The sequence below is a fragment of the Ochotona princeps genome, chromosome 1 (assembly GCF_030435755.1).
Source record: "Ochotona princeps isolate mOchPri1 chromosome 1, mOchPri1.hap1, whole genome shotgun sequence".
In the NCBI taxonomy this organism is placed as follows: Eukaryota; Metazoa; Chordata; class Mammalia; order Lagomorpha; family Ochotonidae; genus Ochotona; species Ochotona princeps.
In genome coordinates this window covers 30,903,016-30,930,061 of record NC_080832.1, presented here as the reverse complement: position 1 = coordinate 30,930,061, position 27,046 = coordinate 30,903,016, and the positions used below count along the sequence as shown (strand labels likewise).

The 27,046-nt window shown below is 40.6% G+C and overlaps 1 protein-coding gene across 2 annotated transcripts in view; it reads right to left on the bottom strand.

Annotated features, from left to right (window-relative positions):
* Positions 1-27,046, bottom strand: part of VNN1 (vanin 1) — a 52,761-nt gene that overhangs the window by 6,177 nt on the left and 19,538 nt on the right. The window contains exons 1-7 of one of the 2 annotated variants that reach the window (XM_058673751.1): positions 20,680-20,701; positions 19,056-19,305; positions 17,637-17,767; positions 12,939-13,131; positions 10,305-10,596; positions 8,276-8,634; positions 58-228 (exon numbers count right to left, since the gene is read on the bottom strand). In XM_058673751.1, coding sequence (XP_058529734.1) covers positions 58-228; positions 8,276-8,634; positions 10,305-10,596; positions 12,939-13,131; positions 17,637-17,767; positions 19,056-19,305; positions 20,680-20,687 — 1,404 coding nt within the window. In that variant the 5' untranslated portion in view covers positions 20,688-20,701. Of the gene's footprint in view, positions 1-57; positions 229-8,275; positions 8,635-10,304; positions 10,597-12,938; positions 13,132-17,636; positions 17,768-19,055; positions 19,306-20,679; positions 20,702-27,046 lie in introns of those variants that run through there. The other variant, XM_058673785.1, reaches the window with a different exon arrangement.

Sequence of the window (27,046 nt, the reverse complement as noted above, 5' to 3'; positions counted from 1 at the left end):
TGAAAAAGTATCCTCTTACATGAAATTATTCTGTTTGTATTAGGCAAAGATTCTTACCTGGAATTCCCCAGGTGCAAGCTTAATATCGCTCAGCAACACCTCAGGGAAGACGTACTGGGTTCCAAAAGTGCCACTAAGGGAGAACATATCAAACCTGGTGGAAGCTGTTTCAACTGAGTGTCCACAAGTGCGTAAGTCTGTCCTTTTACACTTCAGCAGGGTACAGATCTAAGGACATAATACAAGACGATAAGTCACAAGAACCTCACAATGAATACACTCATTGGATGGGCTTGATCATTCTCAGTAAGCAATGTATGCACATTGTTGTATACCATACACATACACTTTTAAAATTTTGATTACACCACAATGAAACTGGGGTATAATTTAATAATGTAAAATAAACTAATTAAGACCCCAGTGCTTCTGCAATTCATGTCAGAATGATTAACCTCTTAGAGAGATAATGAGATGTTAGATCTGCAGCCATGAAAATCATATTTTCATGTCAGAACCTTATAACTATCAAAAGTGCTCAATATATTTTGAAAAAAGGATTTAACTTAGACACTGGTGGAATCTGTCTTATGACTTATCTCACAAAATAAAAGAACTTCGGGGCAATAATGAACAGTAGCAATAACCCAAAGGCATTTCTGGTAATCTTGAAAAGTCATAGCTTTCATTTTTGAACAAGGACTGGGCCAGTTCTCCATTGAGTTTTTTTTCTATTACAGTATGCAGCTACTTGAACTTAGCATCTAATAATGAGTCAGCTCACCATTCCAACTGCATTTTCCCAAAAAGAATATCTATGTTCGTTTAACTTTGTGTGTTCATGTATTGCAAGCCATCCTCATTCTTTCCTGTAAATGGACTCCTCCATGATTCAAATTTTGCAGGTACAAAGTCAATCTTTTGCAGCATGTATGTTTAAGGTAAAAGTAGAATGAGTATGTGCTTATATTTTGTTTCCATGAAATCTTAAAGAAACTGGTACTTTTTTCCTAAGATCCCACAAGCACGGAGCAGAAGGATGGACAACAGCCTAATTGCACAGGCTTGTGTGTTGATACAATACTTGGTAGCTGCTTTCGTAGATCTAAGACTTACAATGGTAGTGGAACAAGCCAAGATCAAGCCTGTCTACATGGCAGAATGCTCAACATACTCTGTCACTGGGGTCATCAGGTACCTCAGAGCTGGGAGTGAAATTGCAATGGCTCGAAGGCAGTAGGTAACAGCAAAAGTACTTGAGTCCCTGCCTTACTTAAGTTAGGAAGATGATATAACATTGTGAAGGATGCTTTAAATGCACAGTCTGTGTAACTCAAGCATGCAATCGTTCCTTTCCCTTGCTGGCAAGATGCTAGTAATCTCTTCCCAGAAAGGGTAGAACAGAGGGTCTTTGCACAGATTTTTTTTGAAGATGTAGATAAAGAAGATTACTTGAATGAATTGTATTGAATGTTTTAAAGAAACTCCCACCAGCAATACCCCTACATCAGGCATGGCTATTTTCCTTAGTTTGTTCTTAAATATTGGAAACAGGGATTAATCTTTATGGAATACCTTTGCCAAATAAGATAAAAGACTAAAGTCAGCCAAATTTGAAGTTCAAATAAATAACAACAACGTTTAGCATAAATATAGCCCAAATATTGAATGAAATACACAAATTTTTGTTGTTGTCGTTGTTATTTATTTAAACTTCAAATTTGCCTAGGAATTTAGTATTCTTCTTTACTAAATTAGGCAATTCTATTGAAGAAGAAAATTAGATAGAGTCAGTACCGTAACAGTGAGTAAAGGCACTACATGTGATACCAAAATTCCATTTGGCAACAGTTCCTGTCCAGCTGTTCCATGTCTGACCCTGCTAGTCACCTGGGGAAATAGTGAAAGATGCCCAAGTATATGGGTTTCTGCCACCCATGTTGGCACCTGTTTGTAGCTCTTGGCACTTGACCCCTGGTTCCTGGCTCATGACTTTAGTCGATTATGTTGCTGGCTGTTGCAGCCAACTGGGGATTGAACTCAGAGATAAAAGCTCCCTCTAACTCTTTCTCCCCTGCCCTTCTCCATGTGGTTTTGACTGTCAAAAATAAGTAAATCACTGGAAAAAAGAAAAAGGAAGGAAATGGAGGGAGGAGGAGAAAGTGATGGAGGGAAGGCAGGAGGAAGTAAGTCAGGAAGGCAGGAAGAGAGGGAAAGAGGGAGGGAGGGAGGAACAAAACTAGAATACTTGAAAACTGACTATCCCAAGAAGAGGCCTCTAAAGTTGCTTACTTTGGTGGTCTCCCTAATGAAACATCCATCTAAATCACCTAACATACAAAGCTTAAGACTGACAGTGTAAGGCAGGTGCTCAAAACTTTAGTCAGTTTCTTGTGATCCACAGATTACAAAATTAGGAGGAAATGAACATCAGTGAGCAAAACAAGCAGAAAAGGTAACTTAAGAATATTCCAGCAGAAGAATCATCAAAAAACCTAATAGCTCAGAGAGACAGAATAAAATACCTGAGTCCATGAAATCAACAACAAAAACATTGTTTTTAACAAAATAAAACCCAAAAACAAAAAAAAGAGCCGTTGGCAGTTAAAACCACCCTATGAAAAGTACAAGACTCGGTGCAAGGCTTGTAAGATGAAGAGGAATAAAAATGCAATAAAGCACCAGGGGCAAGACCTTGGCTCACCAGTTAAGAAGCCATTTGTGAGTCCCACATCCTACATTGAAGTGTCTGCTTAGCTGACTGGCTCTGCTTCCCATCCAATGTTTTTCTTTCTTTTTTCTAAGATTTATTTATTTTTATTGGAAAGGCAGATATATGGAGAAGAGGAGAGACAGAGAGGAAGATCTTCCATCTGATGGTTCACTCCCCAAGTGGTTGCAATGGCCGGTGCTGTGCCAATCCAAAGCCAGGAGCCAGGAATCTGCTCCAGGTTTCCCATGCAGGTGCAGGGTCCCAAAGTTTTGGGCCGGTCTCAATTGCTTTCCCAGGCCACAGGCAGGGAGCTAGATAGGAAGCAGGGTCCCCAGGATTAGAACCAGCGCCCACATGGGATCCCAGAGCATTCAAGTCGAGAACCTTAATCACTAGGCTATCGTGCCAGTCCCCCTAATATTTTTCTAATGCACGTCCTTGAAGGCAGCAAGCAATAGCAAAAGCACTTGAGTCCCTGACCCATGTGGAAGACAGAAATTGAGTTCTAGGTTCCTGACTTTAGAATGTCCCCACCTTGTCTGTAGTGGGTATTTGGGAATTAAACTAAGTGAACTACTGGATGGAAGAAATTCTCTGTGTGTGTGTGTGTGTGTCTTTCTGTGTGTTTGTATGTGTTTCCATAAAACAATTTTGTAAAAAAAAAAAAAAAAGTAAAGGTCTAAATTAAAGATATAAAAAATACAGAAACTTAGAAAACTAATTCAGGAGACCCCAGTTCATAGTAGTAAGTTATGGCAAGAGAGAAGGGAAAAAATTTTCTAAGAATTTTGAGGAAAGTGAAAGTGTTGGATGAAGAATTAACATATTTAAATTCAGGAATCAGAATAACTTTGTTATTTTCAGTGGCATTGTAGCAATGGAGATGATAACACCTTCACAATTCCAAGAAAAAAATTATAACCGTCTTTGCAGTCAACATGCAGACAAATATCCAAACTTAAGAGGGAAAGACAGTTTCAGACACGTAAGTTTCAAAAAAAAAAAAAACAAGCTCTTCATCACCCACTTTTAGAAGCTATTAACAACAACAGAGATGGCAAAAGCTGAAAACAAGAAGGGTTGAGAACAGAAAACCTGGAATACACACAAGGGGATGGTGAAGAAAATTGTCTCCCTGAAAATGAGGGGAGATTTCAAAATAACACCTATTATGATGCTCAAAGCCTAGGAAGGCTGCTGCTGTAGAGTCAATCAAGTGATTCAAGACACAGTCAAGTTAGATGCTTGAATTACAGAACAAAGCATCCAGTCAATATAAGAGAAGAAAAATAGGGAATCAGGGAGTTCAAAACAAGAAAAGCCAAAAGAATTAACTCCTAAGATGACAGCTATACAGAAAGACTATTGGAAAGCTAGTAGTGAGAAAATTTATGTATTTTAAAGATTTATTTATTTTTATTTGATAGGTAGATGTGCAGAGAGAAAGAACTTCTATCCACTGGTTCACTCCCCAATCCTGTGGTTCACTAGGACCAGCTGAGCCAATCAGAAGCCAGGAGCCTCTTGTAGGTCTCCCATGGGGTGTAGGGCCCCAAGCTTTGGGCCATCCTTCACTGCTTTCTCAGGCTATAAGCATGAGGAATGACAGGTGGCGCAGCTGGGATACGAACTGATGCTCATATGGGATATCAGCACTTGGACGTGAAGGATTAGCCAATGGAGCCATTTCACCAGCGCTGAAAACACACATTTTTAACTCAGGATTATCTATTGAAGTGACATTGAAGGAAAATTATTTTGAGATGCCTTTGGAAGGTATGGGAATTTTAATGACAAAAATATCAAAGAAAAGTAACAGATTTTAGCATAAAACATTTGATGATTTCCAGAACACAAAGAGACTAATATGTAATTAATACTCTTGCTCTGCTTGACATTTGCATAGTCATAACATAAAAAATTTGCACATTAGTTTAAATAAAAGTTATATTAGAAGCATGGTGGAGGGAAGGCAGGAAGGATGAGAAAAATGTTTATTAACCAGGGTAGATAATACAAGATAGTTACTTAAAGTAGTCAATTTTGTATAAATTGTACTATAACTGAAAAAGCTGAGACAACTTGCTTCAAACTAGGGTACTAATTAAGGAAGGCATGACTGTTTTATTATATTCTTAGTGATATTTGCCTTTTCAATTATATGTATACATTTCTTCAATAAATAACTAAGAGAGAAAGGATACAACTGACCCAGACAAAAAGAGAAAGAAATTCTTGCTGGAGAAGAAATAAAAGGATAAATGAAGTAGAACTTATTAGTAAACCAATGTTATTCAGAAACACATAGCTGAATAAATTCCAGAAGAAGCAGATGAAAGATTCAGTTACCAAGGCACCTAATGATGTATAAACCGCTAATGTAATTTGTCTTCTTTATGTTCATGTATTACTTTGATTAATAAGGAAAAAATGACTAAAGCCAATGTAGATGATAAGAAATGTTATAACATCTGGAATATGACAAGGGATTAAAGGAAATGAATAAAGACATACTTGCAACAGATTCAGTGTCCCTATAAGTGAAACTTAGTGGTGTATGTCTGGTGATTAAAACAAAAGTTGGGGCCCTGTGTTGTGGCATAAAAAATAAAGCTGTCACCTACAATGCTAGCATCAAATGTGGGCATTAATTTAAGTTCCAACTGCTCCCCTTCCCAAATGGTTCCCTGTTAATGGCCAATAAGAAACAACAGAAAATGGCCCAAGCCTGGCCATTGCAATAATCTGGTGAGCCAATCAGTGGATCAAAAATCTTTTTGCGGGTCTCCCTCTCTGTCTCTCTGTGTGTAGCTCTTTGAAACAGAAGTTTATAAATCTTTTTGAAAAGAAGTTTGTATTGCTTTCATTAACAACAATAACAGTGTTAATATTTGTGGAGGACTTCCTACATGCCAATCACCATGTTAGACACTATAGTTATTAGGCTAAACTTCCCCCAAATTCTGTAAAGAGTATATTATTGGGCCCGGCATGATAGCCTAGCGGCTGAAGACCTTGCCTTGTATGTGCCAGGATCCCATGTGGGCACCGGTTCTAATCCTGAAGGCCCTGCTTCCAATCCACCTCCCTGATTGTGTTCTCTGAAAGCAGTCAAGGATTGCCCAAAGCCTTGAGACCCTGCACCCACGTGGGTGACCCAAAAGAGGCTTCGGGTGTCTGGCTTCTAATTGGCGCAGCTCTAGCCAATGTGGCTGCTTGGGGAGTGAATCAATGGACAGATCTTCTCTGTCTTTCCTCCTCTCTGACTTTCCAATAAAAAATAACATAAATCTTTTTTTAAAAAAAGTATTTTGTCAATACTTTTCTTTCTCCAAAGACAATGTTAGGTCTTCCCATAAGAAGCATGCCATTTTTCCTTTGTAGAATTTGTCAGAATTAAAATTAAATAGCAATTTTCTTGGTTTTGTGTTTGATATTTGTCTTTTAAGTATAAGCTCTGTGAAGGCAGTGACTATGTCAATCTGGCTCACTGTAACTATCCCAAGACTCGAGCACATATCTGAACACACTAAGCATGACATAATTACATGGGGAGTGAAAATAAAATCCACATATCTGGAAGAAGATAACTAGAGATTTAAAGATCTTCAGGGGTTGGTCCCAGGTCAGCTAACTACTACTGGAAAAGTAGAAGTTCATCCAGTATCATCGTATTGCAGAACACATGTTAACCTGCATCTGGCTCAAGCCCCTGGATTAACCTGTTGGTTGTGAGCATGCTTTTATCCCTAATCACTCGTATTGCTGGGTAATAGGTCCTACAGTCTCAAAGACCTAGATGCTGTTGGTCTGGGTGCCCCCTTTGTTGGGAAGGTAAAGGGATGACAAAGAGTGCAGGTGGTGCTCTAAAGAGAAAAAATTACATGTGCTTGGTAAGGAAGATGAACTTCCCTCATCTGTGCCTCCACTGTTTACCCCAAAACATTCTGAAATACAATTTCCTCAGTATCCTCAGAGGATTTTTAGGACTATTCTGCCACTTCAACATTCTCAGCAGATAATATATTGTGAAAACAATCAAGCTGATATATTTGTATATAACCTATACACATCCTTTATTAATATCACCTCTGCATTACTTGCCGTACCTAATATAGTGCCAATTCCATATAAATAGTCATTTTACTGTATTATCTAGGAAAACAGAAGAAATCTACATGTTCAACTCAGATGCAATTTTTCTGTTTTCTGAACACGAGACATTCAGTTGGTTGAAACTGTAGATGTGGAACCTAGTCGGGCATGACTGTGTCTAGGCGGCTCCTCATCTCCTCCACTCTCCTATTTCAACTGTTTCAAATCCCTGTTTTCTTCAGTGTTGCTATCACACCGTACTCAACAAAAAGCCATTTCCTTCCTCCCTACTTCCTTAAATCTCTTATAAAAATTTCCACATATTCACTAAAAATGCTTAGAAAATCTGTGCAGCTAGATGCAGGTTAACTTCACTTAGCCTTTTCTCCCTTTAATTAGGAAGTAGATTTATTATCAATGGAGAATTTTCCTCATAGTATTTCATCATAATTAAGAGTGAAAGATTATCAATATAATGCAATAGTAAAATCCCTGGCCCTCAATGCCAAAATCCAAAATTCCATGAAAATAAAGGACTTGTGGTCCAGTGCTACAATGCAGCCAGCTGAAACATCTCTTGTGATGCCAGCATCTCTTAATTGCCAATTCAAATTCCAGTTGCTCCACTCTCAATCCTGTTCCCTGCTAATTTGCCTGGGAAAGTAGTGGAAGATGTCTCAGAGGTTGGGCCTGTGCTCCTCATACAGGAGACCAAGATGGGGTTCTACACTCCTGACTTGGTCCTGGCATAGCCTTGGCAGTTGTAGCCATTTGGGGCATGAATTAGTGAGTGAACGATTCTATTTCTAATCTCTCATCCCTGCCTCTCTGTAACACTGCCTTTCAAATAAATAAAATAAATCATTTTTAGAAAAACAAAAAAGTTCCTTAGGTAAAAATCCATGCTACTATTAAACTTGTTGTATTAAAGTTAATATGAAAATCAATAAAGAAAACTATTACTTACAAACCAATGATGTCCCAGTACAGCCACTGCCAATTTGCACATGACTCACATGAGGTACCTGTCATGCATGTGCTGCTGTTGTGGGTGTTTGTATTGGATGTTACGGTAGTACATAAGTGAGATACCTAATAAAGCCAAAAAGCTGGAAGGAATGACATGGGAAGTGTCTGGACAGCCATCATTTTGGTAAAGACAAGGCCTGAAAGATGTTATAAAACTGTTCAACCCATCTGGACAATAAGTAGCTGGACTCTATGCTTGGTATACGTTTGCAAGGAAAGAATCTTGATTGATTTGAACTGTAATACTGCATCAAGGTGGAGGAATCCACCAGGGGGGAGGGGCGTGGGGAGGGGTGGGAGGATTCCCAGAGCCTATGAAACTGTCACATAATGCAAAATAATTAATAAAAAAAGAAAAAAAAGAAAAAAACACATTAGTTGTATATCTGAAGCCAAATATGACTATGTTTAAACTGGAAACTGATACCAGCACATTACCTGTAGATGATAGCTTCCTTCAACAGTGTGCAGACCATCAAATGCCCCAAGGGCATAAACTTCATCTGATCTCTTCTCAGACATCTTGTAGCTTAGATGGCAACAGAGATCTTTCTGACAGACTGTGTGATTTCCTGTGGCTTCTGTGAGCTCCACAAAGGTGAATTCATCGAAAAAGATAGTGCCCTTAAATTCTTGGCTTTCCGTTGACAGTGGCTTTTGGTTGCTGGCATGAGAAGCCCAATTCACTGCAGAGGGTTGTGGATGGGACTCCAGTTCAGCAAGCAGGAGTTTTCCCTCTTCTGTCTTCATGTCATAATGGAATGCTCTGGGAGAATCAGGTGCATAGATGCCACTTCCTGGAAATGCATCAGAAACAGGGTATAAGAAAGTGAAGAGGAATTCATTTTTTTTTTAAAGATTTATTTTTATTACAAAGTCAGATGTACAGAGAGGAGGAGAGACAGAGAGGAAGATCTTCCGTCCGATGATTCACTCCCCAAGTGAGCCGCAACGGGCCGGTGCGCGCCGATCCGATGCCGGGAACCAGGAACCTCTTCCAGGTCTCCCACGTAGGTGCAGGGTCCCAAAGCCTTGGGCCGTCCTCGACTGCTTTCCCAGGCCACAAGCAGGGAGCTGGATGGGAAGTGGAGCTGCCGGGACTAGAACCGGTGCCCATGTGGGATCCCGGCGCGTTCAAGGCGAGGACTTTAGCCGCTAGGCCACGCCGCCGGGCCCGAAAAGGAATTCTTTACTTATTACTTTATTCCCTTTAAGTTGTATATTTCTCCTTTTTAAGATTTATTTATTTTTATTGGAAAGGCAGATCAGACTTACAGAGAAGAAGAGATGGAGAGAAAAATCCATCATCTACTGGTTCACTCCCCAAATGACTGCAATTGCTGGAGATAAGCCAAATCAAAACCAGAAGTCAGAAGCTTGTTTTGGGTTTCCTACAGGGTCCCAACATTTTGGGCCAGTCCCCACTGCTTTCCCAGGCCATAAACAGTGAGCTGAATGGAAGGTGGAGTAGCCAGAACACAAACCAGTGCCCACATGGGATCCTGGTGTTTACAAGGTAAAGATTTAGCCATTGAACCATCACATCAGGCCCAAGCTGTAAATTTCATTACCTTTCATATAATTTGCAGATAAGGATGGTGAGAAAAGGGGAAACCCAATAAAATATGAGATCAAGAGGCCAAGAAAGATGTAGTGTTGTGACATAGTGTGTTGAGCCAACAATATGGGTTTTGGTTTGAATCACTTATCATCCAATTATCTGATAAAGTGGAAAAGCAGTGTAAGATGGCCCTGATACCCATGCAGGAGTCCCAGATGAAGCTCCTGTCTCCTGGTTTCAGCCTGATTTAGCCCTGGCCTTTATAGCCATTTGTGGCATCAATTAACACACTCTCTCTCTCTCTCTCTCTCTCTCAAATGATTAAATAAACCTTAAAAATAAAAAAGGAGAAATAACCAAGGAGGGATTCCAGCACTGTGGTTAAGCCACCGTCTGCATCACCAGTGTCCCACATGGGCATGAGTTTAAGTCTTAGTGGCACCACTTCGGATCCAGCTCCACGCTAATGTGTATGGAAACGGAGAGGAAGATGGTCAAGTTCTTGAGCCACGGCTACCAATTTGGAAGATCAGGATGAAGTCCCAAAATCCTAGCTTCAGTCTGGCCAAGCCCTGGCTGTTGCAAGCCTTTGGGTACTGAACCAGTGGACAGAAAATCCCATTCTCTCTGTTTCTCCTCTCTCTGTAACCCTGCCTTTCAAATAAATAAATCTGTTCACAAAAAGGAAGACAGAAGAGAAATTTTTACTATATGGAGTGATAATAAGGAGCAATACTTATTATGAATAAATAAATCTACAAAACAATTTGAATTGAGACTGATTCCACAGTATATCACCAGACAGATATTCATAAACTAAGCATTGCAAAGCAGTCTGCTACAGAGCACATATAACAATTTTTGTTTGTTTTTATGTTTACATCAAACTTGTGGATTACACATTACCTGTCATATTCTTTGAAGGGTAATGTGTATTGGCTGCGAGAAAATTAACCCCCATGCCCATAGCCCAAGCTGAATGGAATTCAATAGCTGATAAATGTGGCAAAACATTCATCCAAGCTGTTGGAAACAGTATGGTGTCCACGTGGAGATCTTTCACCAGGGTGACAGCAGGATCATGGAAGAGTATATCGAAGCATGTGAAAATCCCAAACTTTCCAAAAGTGGTGTCGAAGGTCACAACTTCGGGCTCCTTGGGAACATTGAACTGTTCTTCACCCATAAAAAGATTTTGCTGCAATATACAAAAGTTGAAGAAAAGATGTTCTTCTAGCAAGCCTGGAGTCACTATATTCAACTGTCCTCTGTGGGCAGAGAGCTTTGCTTTCTCCTTTCTTCTCAAGACTAGTTCTATCAGGAAGGACTATTTCATTCTACCCATTATCAACTCATGTCTTTTTCTTTCTTTCTTTCTTTAAGATTTATTTGTTTTTATTGGAAAGGTAGATATTCAGAGAGGAGTTAGAGATCTTCTACCCACTGGTTCATATCCCAAATGGATGCAACGGGTGGAGCCAGGCTGATCCACAGCCAGAAGCCAGAAACTTCTTTCGAGTCTCCTCTACTGCTTTCCCAGGACACAGCAGGGAGCTGGATGGGAAGTGGAGCAGCCGGGACAGGAACAAGTGGCCTTATAGGATCCTGGCACATGCAAAGCAAGGATTTTAGCCACGAGGCTACTCTACCAGGCCCAAGTCATGTCTTAAAAAGAACAAAATTGGGGCAGGCATTTGGCCTCACAGTTAAGATGCCTGCATCCCCTGTCCATTTGCCAACCTTCCACCCTACCTCTGCCTTCTGCCTCCAGCTTCCTGCTGCTGCAGACTCTGGGAGGCAGCTGTGATGGCTCAAGTAGATGGACTCTTGCTACCTATGTGGGACACCTGCAGATGGGTAGACAGGCTATCTTACTGTCTCTCTTTCTTCCTGTTAAATACTTAAATTTAATTCCTTGAAAATTACAGAACAGGTTCCATAAGATGGCATTAAATATCAATACAATTGGCTCTTGCTGATTCTCACACTCCCAACAACACACTCCTGTGTTCTAAACACAGAGGGAAGATTCTCAGAAGCTTTATTGTAGTTGTCCATAACTAAACCAATTGTTTTCCTTTTAAAATTTTTCCCTAATATAAAGATAGCAGATTTTATGCATTCCATAATATAAATCCAAAAAAACAACCATGCTTCCCTCACTTCCCCTCTCCCTCTCAATACCCCACCCTCCTTTTCCTCTCTTTCATCAGGTTTTGCAAAGACATAATTATAGTCCACTCTGTAATCACAGGCTTAATTCACCACTAACCATAGTATTAAGCAAGTAAAAATTAGAAAGGCCGCATTTCATCTGGGGTATAAATATGGATTTAAAAACAATCATATCACAAAATGACTATTCCATTTCTATACGTGTTTGTTTTTATATTCTACATTAGCTTTTACATGACATTGTCTTTGAGACTGGTTTATTTCACTAAGCATAATCATTTCTAATTGTATCCAGTTTATTGCAGAGACAGAATTTTATTTTTTGTCAGAGCTGTGTAGTATTTTCTAGTGCAAATATGTATATATCACATTTTCTTTCATTATTTTTAAAAATTAATTTATATAAGGTAGCAAATTTCATGTTTTTCACAATACAGATTTTGGAACATAGTGTTGTGTTCCACCCTACTCCCCCTACCTTCTTCTTATTATTTTTTTTTAATTTTTAAAAAATGTTTATTGGAAAGTCAGATATACAGAGAGGAGGAGAGTCAGAGGAAACTCTTCTATCCGTTGATTAACTCCCCAAGTGGTCACAACGACCAGAGCTGACCTGATCCAAAGCCAGGAGCCGGGAACTTCTTCCAGGTCTCCCATGTGGGTGCAGGGTCCCAAAGCCTTGGGCCGACCTCTACTGCCTTCCCAGGCTGCAAGCAGGGAGCTGGCTGGGAAGCGGGACTACCAGGGCTAGAACCAGCGCCCATATGGGATCCCGGCATGTTCAAGGTGAGGACTTCAGTGACTAGGCTAATGCACTGGGCCCCATTTTTTTTTTATTTTTACAATTGCATACTTTTACTTCGTTTCAATCATAACCTTAACCCTTCATTAGGTAAAGAATTCTGCAAATATCAAGTAGAAAAAAAAACACTGTTCCTGAGAGTATAAACAAAGGCTATAAAACATAACCTCAAAATGTCAATTTTACTCATTTAGATTACATTTTTACAGTCTATATTTTACTTGCCATGAATCAGAGTAAATTTATGATTTTTTAAGCATACTGATCCCCAGCTATATTCTTTTTTTTTTTTTTTGCAAAAGAAAGGATTTCATTCCTTTTCACTGACCAATAGTACTCCACAATATATATAGATACCACATTTTCATTATGCCATCAATGAACATCTGAATTGATTCCACCTTACAACTATTGTGAATGGAGCTACAGCTAAACCAGGGGGCCTGTGCTTTGTCTCTGCTACAATTCTAAAATATGCTCACTAATAATCATAATAATATGCCTTCTTGCATATTTTATTTCATAAACATTCAGTAGCTTGATTATTTGCATGTTAACCTTACCTTATGGTAGCGTGCTATGAGTTTTCCCTGAGAATCAAACACCACATTCGTGTTGTATTGGTACCAGCCATCAGGAGGACACTGAGGGTCACTGGCATTGCATTGCTTCTTATCTCCAATATTTGCCACAACATAGATAAAGTTGTCCTTGGCCAGACAGCTGAGTCTTTCTTGCACTGGAGTATGGCCAAATCTGATACATGTATATTCATTAAGAAGGAAAAATTAAGCCCAAGTTTAGTTTTTAGCAAAATTTAAGTTTATCACCTGAACCTTTTATTTGATATATTAAAAATAATAAATTCTAAATAACAATAGATAGTAGAGAAAAACAAGAACAAGAGAATTGGGAGGAAGTTCATGCCTTTGGTTGTCAGAACCATTATCCCAGGATAATATATCAAGCCACTTGCTTTTTCTTCACAGCATCTATCATAGTTCATAATTATACAAGTGTAATCACACATATGTTCATCTATTATCTGCAGCATCCTATAGGTATTATGAACCCACATATCCTCATCACTGAACATATAACTGACAGGAGACAAATTATTTCAAGTGGGTGAATGAAAACTTAAAATTAGGATGGTCCTGGGAAGAACCATCAAAAATGAAGCACCAATAATTGATTGTCCTCCCTGGACATCAAGTCCACTGACAGAATCTGACTGATGTGAGTAACTTAGAAAGCTGGAGTCAACTCCAAAGCTTTCGATTTCTGGGGGAAACCTTGAGAACTAAATTGTAGTTGATCTCTGTACATTTCAGCACTTACTTCCTAAGTGACCTCCAAACCCTTAGCCCCAGGACCAGTACATGGAAGCAGGATGACCCATAAGAACCCTGCCCTCTGGATAGCAGGAATCTGTTTTACAGAACATAGATTGTTGTTTTTGCATACAAAGAAATGAGAAAGTATAGCCACTCAAAGAAAAACAAAACAAAAACAGAAGCCAATCCTGAAAATGACTGCACGACAGAGACTTTAAAATAACTTTCTTAAAAGTACACAAGATTGGATCAGTTCTGTGTCACGGTAAGTAAAGCCACTACTTGCAACAGTGGCATCCCATATAGGCACTCCAACTGTTCTGCTTCCAATCCAGCTCCTTGCTACCGTACTTAGAATAACAGCAGAGGATGGCCCAAGTACTTAGGTCCCTTACATCCCGTGGGAGACCTGGAAGAAGTACTTGGCTCATGGCTTCATGCTGTTTATCTCCAGCCATTTTGACAGTTTTGGGCCAGTGAACCAGCAGAGAGAAGGCTTCACTTCTCCTCTCTTTTCTTCTCTTTTTTTCTCTCTCTCCCTTTCAAATTAATCTGTAAATATTTATCAAAAAAAAAAAAAAAAGATATTCAAGGCCAGCAGGGTAGCATTTCAGACTAATCTACCACCTGAGCATCAACATCTCATACAGGTGCTGATTCAAGTACCAGCTGTTCCACTTCTAATCCTGCTTATAGACTGGGAAAGCAGTGAGAGATGGCCCAAGGATTTGAGCCTCTGTACACATATGGAAGACCTGGAAGAAGCTCCTGACTTCAAGCTTCGGATTGGCCCAGCTCTGTCCACTGTGGCCAACTGGGAAGTAAATAAGTGGATGAAAGCTAGCTCTCTCTCTCTGTCTCACTCGCTCTCTAATTCTTTCAAATAAAATAAATAAATCTTTTTAAAAAGACACTCAAGGAAATAAGGGAAGCATGGAGACAGTTTTTTTTTTTTTTAATGTATGAGGGCATGGGTGTTTGGCACAGCAGTTAAAACTATAATCAGAAAAAATATATCCCATATTAGATTTTCTGAATTCTAATTCTGGTTCTGCTTCCCAATTCTTTTAGCTTCCTGCTAAAAACCTGAAGACAGCAGGTGACAAGTCAAGAACTTGGGTTTTTAATATGCACATGAGCGACTGAGTCCCAGGCTCCTGGCTTCCATGACCTAACACTGAGCATAGATATGAGATAAAAGGTATGACATAGACAGATGAGTTGCCTAGATACAGATAGATATCTGTGTAATTAGCTTCTTTCCAATTATGTATTCTCTTCCCACACTACAGTAAAAACTTCATACAGACAGAAATTTTTAAATGTTTTATTCACTCAATTAATGAGAACAGTATGTGTGTTGTGCTCTAGGTTTGGGACCAAGAGTTTATTTTCTAGGTTCTTGCTCTTACTTAAAAGCATTTTAAATATAAGCACCAGCACAGCTTAAGCCAAGTGGTACAGTTATTCAGACACTGAGGAAAACAAACGTAAGTGGGCATGTTCAGGGAGAGTATGCCAGAAACAGAAAGGCTAAAGGAGAGAGCTAGCTACCTCTGCCCTAGAGTTCTTCGGCAGGAAGCAAGAGAGCAAGAGTAGGAGGCAGAAGACCAAGATAGAGAGAGCCCATCACTGGCTTTTACGGGGACTTGAGAAGGGAGTGGCTACGCAATGACACAACACCACCCACCTTCAGATTCCAGGTGATGATTGGTGAGCATCATTTGACTCACAGGTGGGAAAAAAGGATTACATAGATGGGATAAATGTGGATTTTAAAGTCAAAACACTGCACTAGCTGCCTACAACCATAACGCATGTACAGCATACACCTCCCGACTCCCAAGTTTTTGAATAAAAAAAGTTTTGAAGCAACAAAATGAAGATATCATTAATTCATTTTTTAAAAATGTGAAGGGACAACCAGCATCTTTGAAATGCAATAAATGGGAACTCCCAGCAAGCAGAGTCTCTAGAAAAAGTCATTCAAAAACAAATCAACTTATAGTAGAACTGACAATAGAATACTGGTATTTAAGCATAGAAGATTCAACATGGTAGATGGTGCAATAAAAAATAATTAAAGCAATCAAATTTGTATAAAATGAATGATTAAGTTAAGCAACATTGATCTTTGTCAAAATCAAGTTGTTTCTACAATAGTTAGTATATACGCTTTGTTCCAAAACAGGAATTCCCCATATAATTTTAGCCATAATAAATTTTAAAAGAAATGTATTGGTGCTAGTATTGTAGCATAGCACACTATACTGATGCCTACAATGCTGAAATCCCAAAAGGCATCAGTTTAATCTACTTGCAATCTGGCTCTTTACTGATGTGCCTGGGAAAACAGTAGAGGGTGAACAGGGTGAGCCAGTGCTTGGTCTCCTGAACCCATGCGGTAGATGCAGAGGAAGCTTCTGACTCCTGGCTCTTTGTCCTGGCTTCAATCTGCACCAATCCTGGCTGTTTCTATCATTTGGGAAGTGAAACAGCAGATGGACAATCTCTCTGTGTCCCTTCTCCACAACCAGAAACCTGCCTTTTAAATAAATAGATGCATCTTTTAAAAGGAGAAAGAAATATGCTGACATGCTCCCTTAAGCATATAAGATTGGTTTGCTTACATCTGAATGACTAGTGATGGTTTAATCTCATTTCATATTTGTTTTGCTCTTGACTTGATCAGAACCATTCACATGTTTCTATGATATTGCCTTCCAAGAACAAGTTCAAAATTTTAAAGACTTAATTATTTTATTTGGAAAGAAGTTACAGGGTGAGACAAAGATGGAAAAAAGAGATCTTAACCTGCAATGCTTCCCCCAGTCGGTTTAATCTTTAAGGAGTTGAATGTGTTAATCTCATCTTCTATCTTACCAATGAGAAAGGAGAATTTTTCTTTATGTGAAGCAGGCTTATTACTGAGGAATATAGAGAAAGCTTAGGATGCAGTCCGAGCTCAGGGTGGTTGGAGTTTTGTCTGTGCATGCTGCTCTTGCATCATAGCAGAGGGACTCCCAGAAAGCAGCCCACCTGTAGTTTCATCATCTGGGGGAGCATGAGGCACAGGAGACACAAAGATGAAGTGTTCTGGCTTTAAGAGACTGAACTTGAGCTTGGGTTGTTGTGAGTTGTTTTGCCAGCTCTGTACATCTCAAGGGACTCCACTCCCAGCAAATTCTATAATTATTATTGAAAACTACATGTAAGATTGGGAAGAACTGGATTGTTCCAAAACAAGCATTACAGTTTTATCTGATTGCTTCATGCCATGTCTGACTTATGCATATGTAAGTGGTTCATTAAGAACCTAGTGACACATAGGAAAACAATAGGAATATTAGCAAATATTTGCTATAAACGTATTACATGACAGGCACTGAATTTCATATGCATTCAACACTTGTAGCAATCCTAAACGGTAGCAAGTTACATCAACTTTAAGATAAATAAACTGAGACACGGAAAACATATTGTTTGGTGTTTCATGATATTTCAGTAAGAATGTGAAGTAAAAGAATAGCGTTTTTGCTGAGAAAGTAAAATAATTAATCCTAAACTGACATGTGACTCTATTTTTTTATTTATTCACAGAGTTTTCAAGATGAGAGTCTGGGTCTTGTTCTTGCACTTATTTTCCTGTGGCACTAAGCAGGCTCTGCCTGTCCTCTCTCCAAGCTCATCCTCTCAATAGAAAGATACCCACATTGAATGTGGAAACTTCTGAGTTCCTTTTGAGTACTGCTTCCTGTGCTTTCATGAATCATGTTCATTTTCCTTAGAAATGCATTCACAGCAGATGCAAAACAAACTATCCTGGAACTTAGAATTGATGTAAGCAATGACCATCAGGAAAATGTTCTCTAGTAAAATATGCTGATATTCATGATTAAATTTCTGACAATCTTTTTTTCTTACCTGTTAGGATTATTACAAGGGATCCAGTTTACTTGAGGGTCTGGGATGTCCTCCAAATATGGGTAGAGAGTTGCCCTATTAAAATTCCAACCATAGATACCATCTTCTGGAGTCACAATAATATGTGCACCCTGTTAAATATGTGGCTTAATTAAATACTTTTGAAAAAGGCAAACAATCAAGAGAAAGACTTCAAGAAGCACTGAGGCACTACAGGGCTAAAAATCATGACGGCTTTGTTCTCCCCTTTCAATCTTACTCTTTGTTTCCATATTTTTATAATTTCTTTCTTTTCCCAAGAGCTTTTCACTTTCCAATTCTACCTTCATTGCTTTTATGTAACTTTTCATTGTTTGATAAGCATTCTTTGATGGAATTTCCCAGACCACTCACGTTCTGTGACCCATTGCAGCTGTTAACTATAAACCTAGGTCATTCCACAGCAGCCGCCTGCCTGAACCTTGGCCAGCTGCCATGCCTCACTAGGTCAGTGTCAGGCTGAATAAGTACTTAAGTTTCTCTGTTTATTTCTCCTTCTCTAGCCTTCCCTGGTGGCATGAGCTGCAAGCATGAATCCTATTCCTCAGAAGAGGAGTCCACACACTGAGAGCCTACACGATACTGGGTTTACAGGTGGTTTCTGAGTTAACTTGGGCAGCTTTTTATTGGAAAGATATCAGGAAAGTCACTGCAGCCTTCAGAGCATAGTCGGACTACAGGTAAAAATGAATAACAGAACTTTGGGAAACTGTTCAAATATTAGCATAAATGAGAAAACATGTATTGAATGATACATATTTAAATGTATGTGTTCACGATTCTCAGGATACTTCATGTATTCCTGGTATATATCTGACCTTTGAATAACTTAAGTAAACCAGATTTGTAAAGTGAATTTTTACATGATTTGTTTTAAACTGAAACTTCATTCGTTCAAGAACTTGCTATGTTCTAACATGTATAATTTCACTGTGTAATTAGAATGAATTCTAATTTGCTATGCAATTACAATACTCTTAAGATTACAAATTTATTTTAAAAACCTGCAAACTCTTAACAGCATTAGTACACAGCAAGCCACTAATACTTTAAGAGTAACACCACATCTCTGAACCATTTTTTGCTCAATACTGCATCTGTAGCAGAAAAGAATAGAGACACTGAATTTATAACAAGTTCTTGAAGTCTGGTGCCTCTCACTGATCACAGCTTTCTTAGCTATGTTCTCACTGCCAAAGAAAGATAGTAGTTGCCTTGCTCAAATACTTTTGAATGGAATGTAGGGTTCTAATTATAAAATTAAAATTCTTGGCTCTGTTGATACACACATCAATCCAAAGTATTATTGATTCTGACAATGAGTTTGTCTGCTTGGGCCCACCCTTTGTCGCAGAAGGGAGCGCATAGGAGAAATGGTACCTGCTTTGCTGCTGAAGCAATCGCTGTTTCCATAACATCCAGATTCCGATTCATCGACCTTAGTGCCTCTTCACGAGACACCGGCTCTAGGGTGGTACTGGGCAGAATCACCGCATGCTCATAAACGGCTGCAAGGAAAGTATCCCGGGAGCTGGCTTTCAAGACACAGAGAAGCAAAACCGCCCCGCAAGCCAGCAGCTGAGGAGTAATCATGCTGAAGTCCAACCACTGCTGGAGAACAGAGCCTGTGCTAATATTTATAGAGAGGAAACACGTGGTTGCCAGAACTTAGTACCTTAAAAATAGACTGCAAAAGCAACTTCATGACTTCACATTCTTTTTCAACAAAGGACTTTCCTGTGTTACTGGAAGAATTTGTGATACTCAACTCAGGAAATACCTCGGCACTGGTTTTCTCCAGCTGCCGAGCAAAGTGCCACAAACTGGGGAGACAAAACAACAGAAATGTGTTGCTTGTGGTTCTGGAAATGAGAAGACTCTGAGGAGGAATCAACGTGGCTGGTTCCTAAAAACTGTTGGGGGAGGTGAATTCCCAGCTTTTCCGCTTGGCTGGTAAACAGCCATCATCTCCCTGTATGGCTTCACACAGCATTCCCCCTGAATGTGTGCCTGTGTCCAAATTTTCCCTTTTTATAACACCGGTTACGAGATTTAGTGCCCACCCTACTCCAGTATGATTTCTCCTTAACTAATTTTCTGAAATGACCCCACACTTTTCCAACCTCATTTTCTGAGGTTCTAGCAGTTAAAACTTCAAGACAGAAATTGTTGGAATGCGTGTGTTTGAGCCTGAACACAATAGTGTGTGCAATTTGAAGAATATGTAGCTTCAGAATTTGGGAATTATTATTATTATTACTGCCATCATGTGAATATTTGAGTTCCAAATTTTCATCATTGGTTGCCTCAAAATTTGGCAGCCTCAAAATTGGTTGCCACAAACGGACCAGGTCCAGGAGGACTCTCTAATCGTCATATAACAAAATATTCCAAATTTTAGTGGCTTTAAGATGCAAACATGCATTCTACCTCCCATTTTATGTGTACTAGGAACCTAGGTACAGTTGACATAGGTACTTCCGACCTGTGTTCTTAGTCACTGGGCTACAGTCAAACTGCTGTCAGGGCTACTGTTATCTCAAAGCGTGACTTTAGGAAGAATTTACTCTCCAGCCCTAAGCGCCCCTCACTTGACTAGCTGACTGTTCCACAGAAACGTGAGCTGCGTTTGTGCGGACTGCATCCTGAATGAGATCACATACAGTCTGGATTCTCTCAGAGCTGGGAAGCTTGAGAACCTGCCCAAGAGGTAAACAAGCCATAGTTTCATAATTTAACCTGGGAAGTGACACCTCATCATTTTGGCTGGATTCTGCACAACCAAGCCCCTTCCCCATCCTGCCACTACCTACAGGATATTGGTTCCGAGACCCTGCCTGTACTGCTTCTGCAAACGCTCAGATGCCCAAGTCCTTACTGTGGGGCTCAGGGGCAAAGAGGTCACTACGTGCTACTCAAGATTGAATCTGCTGTAAGAGCAGCTTCCATGTTGGAGCATTTTAATATTCCCTGACATCTGAATTATCATTGAGCACTTACTTACATATCCATCTAGCTCATGGGGATATGGGATCCCATGACAGGTTTTGAAAGTGTAACCTTACAAGTAAGTCCATAGAAATGCATGCAGAACTATACAGCTTTACAGACTTTGTAGGTCCTGAGAAAACAGAAGCAGACATGGATCTCCAAGAGCCTCATTATGCATTCATACATTATTTCAAAAGGATTTAGCTTGGCAATTCTCATTTATGAGCATTATCATCTATAAGCCAATTAAAATAGACCACATAGCTTGCCACATAAACATGTACATGCATGCCAGATAACATACCTTATAGAACAAAACAGCTTTTGTAACAGCTACTTGAAATTTCTCTTAAGTGTTTTAAAGTTACCAATTGTTTAGAATTACATCTTGCTCTTAGTAACCTGAATAAACCATACCTATTGTTTACTATTATTTAGCTTTAATGAATACAATAGGTCTGGTGGAAACTAGAAAACAGAGTATCTATGTTTAGAATTATCAAACATTAAACAAGTACAGACATCCATATTTCACACAGCACTATGAAACCACCTGTAGGATTTTACACACTCTTGCACTGCAACGGCTAGAGCTGAGCCACTCTGAAGCCAAGAACCTCTTCCTGGTCTACCACATGGGTGCAGGGTCCCAAGGCTTTGGACTGTCCTCGACTGCTTTCCCAGGTCACAAGCAGGGAGCTGGATGGGGAGCAGAACCACTGAAATTAGACCCAGTTCCCATATGGGATCCTGGCATGTTCAAAGTGAGGACTTTAGCTGCTAGGCTATAGCACCAGGGCCCTTTAATTGCTAAGCTATCACGCCAGACACCTCCTCTGAAAATTTTCCGATATATACTAGTATTCCTATGTATGCACACTTAATTCTAACGTCAGCATACATTAGGTATTAATGTTCAACACTTAAATAACGTTGTAGTAGCATCTTAAAAAGTATAATCATATATGTAAAACTTACAAGGTTCATTTCTCAACATGCTCAAGCCTTTAAGTATTTTTTTTATTATATTTTGGCAATCTTTACATTGTTAATTAGGGCAAAACGGTACAAGGGCTATGGGAAAGTGGGTAAGACCACCATTTCCCTATTGTTTCCTTCATATATCTGAGGTAAAGGAAATATTGAGGGAGAAGCCCCACCCAGTCTCCCACCCACCCCAGATCCCAGATGTAGGGCACACTCCAAGATTCTTGCTCAAGTGGTTCCGACAGTTCACCAGTCATAAGTCCCTGCCAATCTCGCCATTCCAAGTACAATGAGGCTGTTGCAGAGTCCACTGATTGACATAGTTCATCATAGAGTCTCCCCTTGTTCCGTATTTCACTGCCAACATATAGCTGAGGTGGTTGATTGACCTACTCCATCTTCCATCTTTTCTTGGTCAATGCTCTGATTCCTCCATTTCGACTGAGGGGATCCCCAAAGAAACTTTGAGGTGTTCCCAGATCAGATTCCTACATATACTAGTGAGCACAGTGCCCACCACAGTCCATCATCCCGATCAGCTGGTGGTTGCAACTGCTGGATTGGTTCTATTCTCAGCCCTGACCTCCACCGGAACCAATGAGTGTTGCAGTCCATCCTGGCTCTGCACATCACATACTTGGCCCTCACCTAAACCAGTGGGAGCTGTGGCCCAGTCAGAACCACCCACAATAACCCCCACCAGGCCCACCCCTACCCTGGTTTACCTGTATATGTAGCAGATTAGTCCAGTCTACCCCATATCCTATCTGGTTCTTATATGTGTCGCAGGGCTTAGTTCCATCTAACCAGCGCAGCTATCCAGCCCTCACGGATGCTGTTGAGTGCCTCTTTGTCTAGCCATCCCAGTCCCCATCCTTGTTATTTAGTGCCATCCCATGGGAGTGATATCCCAAGAGGGAGGCACCTACTATTACCCTCCCAAGTCTCTGTCATTCCTAGATCATGCACTCTCCAGGTGGCTCTGTGGTTAGACTTGACAGCATTAGCCCCTAGTGCCTGCTACAGGTAAGCCTTTAAGTATTTTGTCCCAGCTTTCCTTTTCCATTCTATGATAGCCATACTTCTGTAGGACAAAATATTCCACAAGCAATTCTCTGCCTTAATAATCTGCTAATTTTCTTGATTTACATTTTGAAACAATCATATAAGACTCCAACTTAAACACATTATGGAATGCCAGGGCATGGTTGCCTGTACTAGATATGAATGCAGCACCCAACCAGCACACGTGAGATCCAGGAAGGAAGGGGCAGAACTGGCAGGGGTATTAAGGGGCTGGTCCCCTCGCGGGACAGCTACTCCCACTGGAGAGCGTGGGCTGGGATAGAGACAGACCAGACTAAGCAAGGCTTCAACACCTGTGCGCTGCATGTGGACTAGATCAGGGAAAAGCCAGGCTGGGCTGATTATTCCTGTGGGTGCAAGCATAAATTAGAGTGGGTGAGGGATGTTTGGGCATAGCCGCAGCATCAGCTGGCAGAAGCTGGCACTGGGGACTAATTCTGTCAAGTCAAATCACAGAACCACCTAAAGAGTGCATAAAACGGACTGAGAGAGACCTGGGAGGGAAAAAGAGGGTTCCCCCTTCTTGGGTCACTATTCCCGTGGGAGGGCATGAAAACTAGGATGGGGGCTGGGATGGCTAGATAGAGAGGCACTCAACAACACCCGTGAGGGCTGGATGGTTGAGTTGGTTAGATAGAACTAAGCTTTAATACCCATTGACAAGTACAAGAGCCAAATGGGATGGGGGACAGACTGGTCTTCTGCTACACATACTGGCAAACCAGGGCAGGGAGCGGGCCTGGTGGGGGTTATTGTGGGTCGCCCCGACTAGGCTGCAGCTCCCACTGGTTGATGTAAGGGCTGAACCAGACTGGACTGCAACACCAATTGGTTCCAGTGCAACTCGGGACTGAAAACAGAAACAATCCAGCAATTGCAACCACCAGCTGATCGGGGTGATGGACTGTGCCAGGCCCTGTGCTTGCTAGAACATACAAGAAACTAGTCTGGGGATACCTCAAAGTTTCTTTGGAGATCTCCCCAATCGAACTGCTGGACTCAGAACTCTAATCAAGAAAAGACAGAAGACAGAACAGATCAATCATTCATCTCAGCTATATGTTGGCAGCGAAATATGGGGGAAACGGAGACTTTATGATGGACTTTATCAATCAGTGGACGACCTCATTGAGCAAAACTGGCAGCGATTCATAACTGGAGAACTATTAACACCACTTGAGCAAATATCTCAGAGCATGCCCCACATCCGGGACTTGGGGTGGGAAGGAAACCGGGTGGGACTTCTCCCTCAATATCCCCCTTTACCTCAGATACATGATGGAAACAATACAGACATAATAGTATTACCCACTTCCCTATCCCCCTGAACCTTTTTTTTTCTTTAACTGTAATTAACTATGTAAAGATTGTCAACAACAATACAATAAAATAGATTAAAAAAAAGATTCCAACTTAAGACATTCTCTAAATAAAAGCATACCAAAATTTAAATACTATTGCTTTAGGCAATTCTCAACCATTTCTCTGAATTCGTATTTTAACAAAACCTGCCTCAAAACTGGAAAGCAGCAAGTTTTTCAAATTACCTTCCTCTCAATTTGACTGTTGTCTTAAAAGGCTACCTAAGAATTTACTGAACCTAGTTAGCAGGTTTAGTTATCAATAAGATGAAAATAACTTAAAAGATGTTAAAATATTGCTGTTCTTCACGAGGAAGCAGACTTCAGTTCCATTGTTTTAAAGGCAAACATTCAGAAATTATACACATTATGACCAATTTTACTATACATTTTTAAAGAATTTATTGTTTTCCCACAAAATCTAACATACTTCTTTGTAAATAAGAGCACAAATAATTTACAATCTGGGCCAATTTCATGATTAGGAAACATTTTGACCAATGAACATAAATACTGTTTTACTTTAATAGCATATATGATGCAACAAATTTATCATAATTTTATAATATTGTGAGATTATAATCCAAATTATTTAAAATGACAATTATATTATCCAAATTTTGTCTCAATCCTTGAGAGTTCCAGGGATCCTACTAAAACTTTCAAAGTTATGAGACTTGGTTTCAAACTCTGAAGAATTTAGTGGTGCAAATTAGTTAAACAAAAGGTACATTTAACATTTAACTGACCATGTTACCGCATACTGTATGTTAGACCTGATCAGTACCGTAAGAGGGGGATAGGATTATCATCCAGCCTTATGTATGCCTGAGCCAATTTACAACATACTGTGCTGACCCTTGACATGACTCAAAATACGGGCCTGGCGGCATGGCCTAGCGTCTAAAGTCCTCGCCTTGAACGCACTGGGATCCCATATGGGCACCGGTTCTAATCCCGGCAGCTCCACTTCCCATCCAGCTCTCTGCTTGTGGCCTGGGAAAGCAGTCGAGGATGGCCCAAAAATTTGGGACCCCTCATCCGCGTGGGAAACCCGGAAGAGGTTCCTGGCTCCTGGCTTTGGATTGCCGCAGTACCAGCCATTGCGATCACTTGGGGCATGAATCATAGGACGGAAGATCTTCCTCTCTGTCTCTCCTCTCTGTATATCTGACTTTATAATAAAAATAAATAAATCTTTTTTTAAAAAAATAGGTCATATAGTCACGACCGGGCAGAAAAAGCTCTGCTGCGCCCCTTCTCTTCCTCCATCCTCATGGTTTGTTGGTAAAAGGGCAGGATTTTCCCAATCCAAGTGATTGAAGGAGGTGACCCACTTATACGGCCCACAATGGCAGTCAATGGTTAACACCTAAAGGCTAGCTCTTTGACCTTCTGAATTAGATCTGCCAGCTGATTGGGGCAGGTATATGTCAGGAGCCACGTACTATAGCCACACTGAAGCCATTTTGAATATAGACCTATGGGACAGTGGAAAACCCCTGGTTGGCTAGATGCTTGGGAAAGAAGTTATGAAACTAATCACACGCTTAGCTTCAATTGTTCCTAGCAACTGTTTCAGAATGTGATTGATGCTGTACTTACCAACATCTTGTTACTGATTACCTACACTATTGTCAATATGTTGGTTACTATTGTTGATATGGTGGCTGCTCAAGAACAATCGGTCTTGAGACCATGGCCTGCGTCCCAGTTTCTCCTTCCCTCCCTGAGCCTTAGTTACTGAAAATATAAAAACCCTCAGTTGAAATCAATAAACTGACAGTTTGATCAGACCTACTGTCTTGCTGTCCATTCCTTGTATCTCTTGTCCAGTCATTCTCTCCTAGGTGGCTGCGACCCTGTTGACTGTCCTGCTGGACGGGACAGGTATAAACTCTGGGCACCCCTCTGATGGACAAATGGGCCCACTGGAGGGGACTGCCCTCCTGGACAAGGGCAGCCATAAGCACGGAAGAATTTGAAAATGTCCACAGTCATAACTTTTTCTTAGGGCAATAATGAGCAAGTTGAGCCTTGCTCAGTACCTTTTGAGTCTCCTGTAAGGCATGTAGATGAAGGAAACTCAGTCTCTTAGCATTTTGCCTTTTCAAATAATGGAAATAATTGCCCCATACACACGGGTAGCCAATGGCATAGCCAATTGACCTCTCCAAGAAGCTTTCGAAATTCTACTAGTGAATATTATTCCTTAACGCTTAGCTGCAGTTTCAAGGGAGAGGCCTTTTCAAAACATAACTCTGTCCCTAAAAACGTAAAAAAAGAAGGGGTCATTTGCACCTTCTCTGAGGAGACATCTACGTTAGCGCTGTCTAAAAGCTCTTTTATCTTTCCCCAGACTACTTGCGATTCCTGGGTTGTACGGGCTCCCAAAGTAATATTATCCAATCTGCTGGGGTACAGGGTTGGTGGGCAAGACCCTGAAGACTAGTCTCGGCCCAGGATGAGTTAAGCTCAATTCAGCCTCGGCTTTCTCAAATCCCCCGCATTTCAGGGACATCACGCCGCTGGGCAGTTCCCTTCAGGGTTGATATTAATGGGAAAGGCCTAGAGAAGCTCCTGGCGCGCCACCAGAAGGCTTGCAACTGGGGCTGTGCTCTCTGGACTCTCCTTGAACTGGGGGTGGTTTCCCGCCCTCTGAGCTTCCCAGAAGCTCTTGTTGGGGCGGCTGCGGTGGCCCGGGGCCATGTTCTGGGCATCAATTTCACTCTTCCGTTCCCAAGTATCGCAGGCAAATAAATTAACCAATAGTACCCACGGTGCCAATCTGACCACAGTCCCTCAGACCTTGACTGCCTGTGCATCTGAGATTTCTAACCTGCGGGACTTCAGCATGTATTTTAGTGCCTTAAGTGCGGGATCATTAATTTCCGCACCATTATTGCTCATGGCTTAAGAAGGACAGTAGAAAGGAGGGTGGTTCTC